The sequence below is a fragment of the Juglans regia genome, chromosome 7 (genome assembly GCF_001411555.2).
Source record: "Juglans regia cultivar Chandler chromosome 7, Walnut 2.0, whole genome shotgun sequence".
In the NCBI taxonomy this organism is placed as follows: Eukaryota; Viridiplantae; Streptophyta; class Magnoliopsida; order Fagales; family Juglandaceae; genus Juglans; species Juglans regia.
This window is the reverse complement of record NC_049907.1, coordinates 15,860,460-15,870,162: the sequence shown is the minus strand read 5'-3', so window position 1 is coordinate 15,870,162 and position 9,703 is coordinate 15,860,460. Positions and strand designations below refer to the sequence as shown.

The following is a 9,703-nucleotide window of genomic DNA, read 5'->3' as shown; positions in this document are numbered from 1 at the left end:
AATTATACGATATTTACATATTTTATAATTATATATAACATTATTCTGTAATAATAAATTACAAGCTGCATGCATGGTAGCATATATAAATACATGATCATGAGATCAAGGGCCGATGGCGAACTGACATTACCATTAAAGGCCAGCTGCATGCAGTCTTGTCTGAAAGTGGTACAAAAAAAGTGGATTTCCACTACTCAATGTTGGCCAAAAGTCGGAACATGATCAGTCTGGTAATTAAAGGCAAATTATATGCTGTTCAGATCACTCATAGTATGGGATTCAGTGCTAGTTGGGCTACTGCTGCTTGCCACCAAGGTCGTCTCTCCTGGGACCCCCTTCATCTTAATTAATTATCCATTTTTTTTTTTTTTTTCTGTATACTTCCACACCCACGCGCGCGGCCACGTACGCCACTCTGATCATCTACGGAAACTTTTCTGGCCAATCCCTTCTTGTTTTTGTGGTTATAATCTCTAGATGTCATGAATTTCATAGGGAGAGTTGTCGTTTTCCTCTTGATCGATCTTCTCTCCCCTAAAGGGTTTACAAGAAAAATAAATTTTTATGATCATTTAATTGTGACTAAAATATTATTTATGATTAAAATAGATTTATTTTAATTATAAATAATCATTCTATTAAAATTAACTGATCACAAATAAATAATTTTTTTATAATAAGAGAGAAAATAAAATCAAATCGTCAAAATTATGAAAATGGGTCTACAATTATTACTTAATTTTTTTTTATTAAACATTAATCAATATTCACTTTCATATTCCACACCTATAATTTTTTCACATAAGAATGTAAGAGTATTTTTTATAAAATATGAGATAGTAAATTGTAATTGATGAAAATAATTTTTTTTTAATAAAATAGAAGAATATTTAAAAAAAATCAAGATCATCATTGAGCACCTCCCCTCTTATCTACTTGTTTAGCTTTGAAAATAGTCATATAGTACTATTGCATCCACTTGAATTGATTTTTTTTTTTTGTGTGTGTGTGTTCATATGTACTTTATTTTTTACTTACGTTGTATATATAATTATGATCTAACTAGGTCTTTTTATTTATTTATTTGAATTTAGATTTGAATAATTTGGATTTGGATTTCAAATCAATCATGATTTTAAATTCAAGATTTTAGATATACGATCCAAACAAGGGATTTGGATTGAAGACCCAAATCCAAAATTGCCTCCCAAATCCATCCATCCAAACTACATACATACTAATCTACAAGAGCGACATTAATATGCTATTGCTCTCTCCGCCCATAAACGTTACTAAAATTCAAATCCTTGGCAATACTTGTAATTACGAAACCAAGTCTCAACCCTAGCTATGCCATTTTGGCCTGAGCAAAAGCTAGTTCAACTTCAAATATGCGCGCGCGAACACACACACACACACACACATATATATATATATATATATATATATATATATATATCATGTATTATATATATATATGTATGAATGTTATATGTTTGTATATACGTATAATAAGCTAGCACGCGGTTGGAATTAATCAAGCAACAGATAAAGATCAAGGGAAAGAAATGAGAAAGCAATCCAAACGCGCAATACGATGCCATGGAATTTATAAAAGCGAGGCACAAGTGCAAACACCTTCAAACAAGAGCAATGAAATAAAGAGAAAAAGAAGCAACACAAACTCCAAAGCATAAAGCAGAAGAAAACTTGGACATAATGTAAAAATACAAATATGCATGAATGAGATCATCGATCAAGATATAAGGTAGCCAGGAAAAAGAGAAAGGCTGCCAGACCAGAATCCCCTTACAATAATTATATGTTCATGATCATCGATCGATGGCTTCAAACTCCATGATATGGATCGATGCCATGAGCTAAAGTACTTTGACTGGACTCTAGAGCTAGTTGCTAGCTAGCTATAGCTAGCTAGCAATGGCGGCCCTAGCTCTCTGATCACCGATATTTATAATATCAATCAGGGTTTCCATGCTGATGCCCAAACCACAGGTTCCTCCTTCCATGTCAAGTAGATTCCAGATTCATGATGATCTCCTTGTGCCCGTAGCACAAGTGCCCATCCAGCTCTGTACCTCTTCAGCAATGCCTTAACATCATCGACACAATCATCACTAAACCCAACTGGTGAAAATGCCTCCTTGAGTCTCTCAGACCATTGGCTTCCTCTGTCCCTTTTCTCACACTCTCCTTCAGTGCTACTTTCATCATCACAAGCCAAAACCCTAACTATGCTCCTTGAGCACTCCCTCTCCAACATCAATCTGTCATTACTAGTTGGGACAAAGCTCTCCTCTAGCATCTCAAAGTACAATGTATAGAACCTAAGGCACTCTTCAAAGCACTTCACAAAGTCATCCCTTGAGCTTGAAAGGTCAGCTTCTTCCTCAACAATGGTTACAACTCGAGGCTTAAGTGATTGGAACATCCGAATCACAGCTCCCCTCTCCTCCACCTCCACTCTTCTTAGGGCCCCTATGCAATTCACAGCAATAGCCTCATCCTCTTGAACACCTAGTCCCTCTTTTGTGAGCTCTCCCAAATTGTTCAATCCACTTATTACATTAAACTCAAAGGGTACTCCCATTAATCTTGCAAACTTCTCCATTCTTTGGCCTATTTCCTTCATGACTGACCTCACTGTGCTAGCCGTTACAACAACAGTGAGCTTTAGATGCGGGGTTTCATCATTTCTTGTTGCCAAAGCTTCTAGCAAAGTAGGCCATTGGGTGCAAAGGGTGTTGCTTATATCAATTATGTGAAGCTTGGTATCCCCCTCTAATGCCTCCAAAATAGCACCGTTTGAAGCTACATGACCAAAAGTCATCCATGGGCTTACCTCCTGGAACTTTAGTATCAATTTCCGAGCTGAATCGAAGGAGTGGCTCTTTTCAGCCACTGCATTCAAGGTTTTGAAGCATCGTTGACCGGACCCCATCGCCTTACAAAATAGAGCTTGCAGGAAATAAGATGCTAATTTCTGATCACAATCTCCATAAGGTGAAGCAAGCTCGTTCAACATCCATAGAAGATGGTGGATTTTGCCAGATTCCTTGTCGGATATCGCTCTTGCACACTCCTTTAGGAGCCTTGAGGCCCATTTACCTGATGCACTAGGCAGCTCGCCGGAGTCCGATGATCGGCTTGTTGATGTGTGGCTATTCTGGGGCTGATTGTTGCTTTGCATGTCTATTGCTGCCTGCAGAACATTGCTGATCTTCTGGTTGGAGTAGCTGAAGAGCGGTGCTTCTTTTGGAGTAGTGAAAAGGGTTATGTCCATGAGTTTGATGGGAAGTCCCTTTGACTCTATGGCAGTACAATTGCTAAGCTTAATTTCATTTAAGTTAAGAAATGGCCAAGTACAACTCTGTGATGTAGAAAGCCATATGTATTATATTATAAATTTGAGGTCATATTCAATATTCCAGTTTTTTAATGGCTTTGTATCACATTTATTAATATTTAAAGGCTTATAATTTAAATCAGGATGCACTTATGAACAAAAAGCATATCATGTTTTTCCGGGTTTCACAAACCTATAGATCAATGAAGAAACTATATATAATATATATGCTTGGAAAAACAACAAGATTGCAACCATGACTTAATTAGGATCTCATGTAGTTATGGTTCTATTTGATCTTTACATGATAAATAGAAAATAAACTATATATATGTCATATGGTTAAGTCCTGATCCCACTGTATTCTAGAAAATGTCTTCCTCGTGGGTTAATCCTTTGGAAAACGGCCGGTCTATGGAATTAGAGCTAGAGTACTAGTCATGTAATCTAGGGTCAACATGATGAGGTCTAGCAAGCATGCAATATCTACAAAGTGGGTTAAGATTAGAGAATAATCATGAGATGATTCATGTAGCATTGAGTTGCCTGCAGCAGTACTAGTACTGCTGCTCTCAATCATATATATACAGATTATAAGACAAAAAGCTGCTTATTATAATAAGTTTGTGTAGGTTGCAGGAGCTGGTTTGGCAAGGAATAAAGCATTAATTCCCATTAATTAAATAATATATCATGCAGGAATCTCCATTATTTAAATAGCATTAGATCAAAGCTAAAGAAGAAATAACAAACAACATATTTTCCCAGTTAAATCAAACAAATAGATGACGATAAACGCTGTGTGGTACTTGAAATTGACAGATTCTTGGGATTTAGTACTGTGTTTCCAGATTATACCTAAACCAACTTAGTCAACTTTACTATTACTATTAAAGCAATTATATCATATCATTTAAAACTTGTGCCTTCACACAGACACACATGACATTTTCTTTATATATGTTATTATCATTGTCTCTTAAATTATATATATATATGTATGAGATAGCGAGAGGACGACGGCCGTGACGATGTATTACGACATTAATATATAAGCATATAGTACAAGAAATGAATCCCATTAATAATAATAATAGCAATAAAATATTAATGCCATGACATCTCCCTGAATGTTACCTACTAATTAATAAACTTCAAAAAGAAATATATAGAATTTCTTCTACAGGGAGTTGTAGCTTTATATTGTGTGCTCCACCACCATCTGGTGACCCTAGTGTACGTAGTTATATAACTAGCTAATTGTCAATTAAGTATTGAACTTGATTGTCATATCACATATTAGTTAGCACCACTCATGCAGCATGTTTGTTTTTTTTTTTAATTATATAATATATAATCTTATGTGCCGGATTATTTGCGACAATAACAATAATGATTATTTAAGAAAAACAAGTATTTGTGGCGAATTATTTACCACGATAACGATTATTTACGACAAAAACAGACTGATTTTGACAGAAAATAATAATTTTCGTTAAAAATAACTGATCACAAATAAATAATTTTTTTATAATACGGCTTATCTTTTAGATTTTAGTACTTTTGGTCATTATAGTGATCCTCAGCTTAGTAAGTTAATTTCTTGGTCGACCACATGCAATATATATAAGCGAGTGAATTTACTTCGTTTTACTTATCTTTTTAAGCAAGCACATGATAGTACTTAATGTTGTGGCCATGCATGGTTTAGGATCGGATGTTATATACAGCTCGTTGGTTACTGTGCATGTTTGGGTGAGGAAATTAACGAGAATGCTTAAGAGCTTTTTGAAAAGTTTTGAGATGTAGTTTTTATTGGATTTTGTGAAAATATTTTTAAGAATTGTTTAAATAAAAAAGTGTTAAGATATGATTTGTATATATTGGGGTTGGTGAAAAATGGGTAGATTGTGAAAAATAGAAAGGGGCAAGCAATTGGAGGTGCATGCATGGCTTCCCCGGTTGGGCGGTGAATAGGTAGTACTATAGGGGGTGAAATATTAGGATTTTACATTGTTTGAGAACGAGAAATTCTTATTCTTTTTAATTATTCTGAGGAATTTCAATTGTATCATGATTAACTAGTTTTTTTTTAGTATAGAAAATATGACTTAATTAAGCCTTCCTTGAGTCGTTACGTACTTAGATATAATATTATAGATGCATGAGAAAATTTTTTAAATATATTTTTTAAATTTTATTTTGTTTTAGTAAATTTTTTTCTAAACTCTAGCTAAATGATTGATTGAAAAGTTTTTCGGAGAAATAGAAAATTTTTCAAGTTGAAAATTTTAAAAGAACTATTTTTTTTAAAAAAAAAAATGAAATTGTTTAGTATGTAAACTCATAATATATTGTAACCCTATTTCAGCCATTTGAGTCTTCTTGAAGAATAAGAGAGATAGGTGTTTTTATTTTAACTATATAGATTTTTATTTTAACCTTATGAAATTTCTTTTCCTCTATAAAGTGGGGAGAGAGAGAGAGTATAATTTTCTTTAAGAACTGCATGCTATAGTCACAAAGAGATTCCATAAAAATAAATCTAAAAACTAACGTAGTTTTCACTTCAAGCGACCATATCAGTTTGTTGGTTTATTTTTGTGGAATCTACTAAAACATTTTTTCATTTTCTTTATTTTATGATTTCCTATCATAGACTAAGTAATTTTGTTGGTTCAACAATTAATAATATTATATGGAATATTATAGGTATCATGCACTTTTCTAATCCTATATATATCGACCAACATTAAACAAGAAAATGAAAACATTTTTCATGAAGTCATCCTCTTATATATGGAAACACAAGAAAGCAAACACTCCAACCCCTCAAAGTCTTCAATTATGCCAAAACCACTGGGCCCAATTCAAGAGTTTTTTTTATAACTTTCATATTCTTGCGGCGGCTAAATATAAAATTAACATTTATAGGAGCATATGTAATAATAATAATAATAACAATAATAATAATAATAATAATAATAATAATAAAATCTTCCATTCATGTAAAAAAGAAGAAAGAAACAAGCTTTTTAGAAGGCGAATGAATAAAGAAAAATTGAATGGTATCCAAGTGAAGGTTATTCCCTACAATGATCAAACAAGACGACAAGCTGTACGTACGTGGTGGGAGAAGCTATCTATTTCAAAACATTCAATCATTGGAGAAAATGGCTTTGCCTCGGCATCATGCATTCATCTTTATTCTTCATTATTTTCCTTCTTTACTTTGTAAAATATGATCTTTTTTAAGGGCGATTCCTTCCATATTGGTGGTCCATGATTTTGCAGCCTTCCAGCTTGTCGCGTACACCACATTTTTTCAGCTTATACAAAATATATAGGGTTCATATCATACATATATATATATATGTATGTATGTATGTCTCTATGTATTTATATATGTATGTATACATGATGTATATATATATATATATATATATATATATATGTATGTATAATGTAATGTTAGGGTCAAGTTCGTAAAAAGGTGGATAACAACAAGGAAAATTGAGTTTTTCATATTTTTTATGGTAGGGTCTACTTTTTTATGAAAGGTATACACGAAACAACTTGTAGACTTGTAAATATCATTATTAATTATATGTATATGCATGGATCCGAGCAAGTCTAGAGTACTATAATTTTACAGCACCTGATCATATTATAACCTTTTTCCTATTAATTTGCATAAAAAAATTATTATGGTTGAAGCTGGTCATGAATAGGGCACTCATGATGTAAGCTAAATCAATGACGTTTAATCAATGCCAAAACATCCATCCATGAACTCCCAACCATATGTAATTCGGGCCTTGTAGAGGAGGGTCCTCCATGAGACTCACGTACGTACGTACATCAGGCCGGGGGATGGATTAGGGAGCTCTCACTACAAACATCCAAAGCATAGCACACGCCAATGAGGAGTCGAGAGGACTTGCCCCAGCCTTCACCCTAACCTTTACCCTTCGTTGCGCATGTGAACCGTCACGAAGAAAAAGATGTGGTATCTTATATTTTATGCATTTTTAACTATAAAAATATTTCATAAAAGTAAATTTACAAACTGACGTGACTTGATATAATATGTTAGATTGTAAAGTTATTTTTATTATAAAGTAGATTTAATGCCGTATCATATATATGAATTCATGTCAGTTTATGAATTTATTTTTATAAAATTTCTTTGTGGCTACAACATTTTTCATATTTTATTATACAGTTATCACTTGCGGCGTAAGATTATTTTAGTGAAAAACTCCAACGCCTTGATATTACAACAAATCAATAAAGCATGATGCTAAGGTGCAAAAGTGCCACTAACATCATAATTACAAACCTTCAAAGCCAAAATTGATAGAAAAATAATAACCTATAAATAGGAGTGTACACTGAGCTGATCAGTTTGAAATTTTGATATTTTGGCTTCCGACCTGAGGTAGTTCGAAAGTCTTTAAACCTATCCAAGCCAAGACAAATAAGAGTAGAGAAGTACTATAGTCACAAATAGATCCTACAAAAGTAAACAACAAACTGACATGACTTCATATAATAAATTAGATCTATTTTACAATAAAAGCAATTTTACAATCTAACGTACCATTTCAAACCATGTTAGTTTGTAGATTTATTTTTTTAGAATCTTTTTGTGGCTAAAGCATTTCTCATAAAAGTATGTTCCAAGATAGACATATTCCAAATCAGTATGTCACGTCCTAGATCTAAGGGTGAAAACGTTGAACCTAAAATCCACAAAATATAAAACTTAAATATAATAATCCTACAAAATCAAATAACTCAAAAGTCCTTTCAACGAATTAAGGTAAACTCCACACTACTGCATATTCTCTAAAATTTCATAAACGCACGTATGTCACATGACACTTATCTCACATTTCTCTTCTAATCTTGTCATGTGTTATCTATTCCAACTATCATAACAATCAAAATCAGTTGAAAGACAAAATAGTGGAGATAAACGCATAAGTCCACCAACTCAAAAAACAATGAACTTATACTAGTGTGTAAACATGAGCTGGTTACATAATACAAAACAAAGTAGTTTAAAAAATAACAGTAGTATTTCGGAAGCATTTCATTACAGTAATAATATAGAAAATAGACCTTAGGCAAAATGATAACTGAAACAACAACGGAAGCAGAAATAGAGGCCATGTTTATCTTGTCGCAGGGTAGTGCATATCTGCGGTTAGCCAAGTAGAACAGAAAGTACTTTATCTCAAAAGTAAGTGCACTCATAACAGAGGCCATATTTTACACACGTGGCAAGGTGTCAAGGCCCATATTTATTTTTAACTCATAAAATAAATAAATAGTTAGGCTAATAATATTCCAATAATGCTTTCATAAAATTCATAATAATATTTATCATTTTGTCTAATCTGAATCCCTTTCCATTTTATCCCCGAGGTGCTCGCCTGAGATACAAGCACTTTACTTCAATTGTGCCTTTACTCATTGAGAGGCAAGAATTGTACCCATAATGCTTGTTTGATGGCGAGCACTGTATTGTAGTACTACTCGCATACTATACGAGTTTTATCTCAGTAGGTTGCTCACTGAGATGACGAGTACCACTACCATTTACATTGCTCATCGAGATGGTAGATATTGTTAAATTTTTAGTTGTTCGCCGTAATGCTTGTATTGAGGTGGACATATTACCTGTGGTAATGCTCGCCTACTGTATACTCCTTATTGCTCACCAAGATGGCGTCTTGCTCATTGTGTGGCAAGCAATTAGATCTCGTAATGCTCGCTTAACACATAAGTAATATTTTTCCCAATTCTGCTTCGTCGAGCTGCCGGACAATAATTTTCTTACGCTGCCCACCAAGTGGCGAACACTTATATTCCATAATGCTGGCTTAGTAGCGAGCATTTTACAAAAGTGACTAATGGAAGTGAATATGTTAACAACATCGCAACAAAATTCAAGGATGAACCATATATCAAAAAGTGGATTGTGTTTGAGTGACTAACAAGAGATACAAAATTTCCTACTACTTAAAATTATTACATAACAATATTTCTCATCTCATACAACCGTGGCAATATTTCTACCCTTCCTAGGGATAAACTCCATACAAATCCCCTTTCTCCATGGGAAAATCTAGATAGACATTCTCTAGTGGAAGGGCTGGGATTACTATGGTAAGGGTGGTTGGTGGCTGATATAACTCCATTATTGGGTGATTGGAGGGAAACTAGGGATTTCCCCACACGTCTTGTCATTAACCATTTATTATTTTGGAATGGGTAGTTGCCTAGGAGAAAGTTCTCATTCTTCCATCTAGTAACTGTATCTAGTTC

General features: G+C 33.6%; 1 protein-coding gene across 1 annotated transcript; it reads right to left on the bottom strand.

Moving 5' to 3' along the window:
* Window positions 1-1,590: 1,590 nt before the first annotated feature.
* On the bottom strand, window positions 1,591-3,452 carry LOC108985305 (protein SHORT-ROOT-like). The gene has a single exon (XM_018957560.2). It carries the CDS (start codon window positions 3,302-3,304, stop codon window positions 1,985-1,987), a length of 1,320 nt encoding a protein of 439 aa, XP_018813105.1. The 5' UTR covers window positions 3,305-3,452; the 3' UTR covers window positions 1,591-1,984.
* Between the last annotated feature and the right edge of the window lie 6,251 nt (window positions 3,453-9,703).

Coding starts and splice junctions, on each gene's coding strand:
- LOC108985305 (XM_018957560.2), bottom strand. CDS start 3,304: ATGGACATAACCCTTTTCACTACTCCAAAAGAAGCACCGCTCTTCAGC.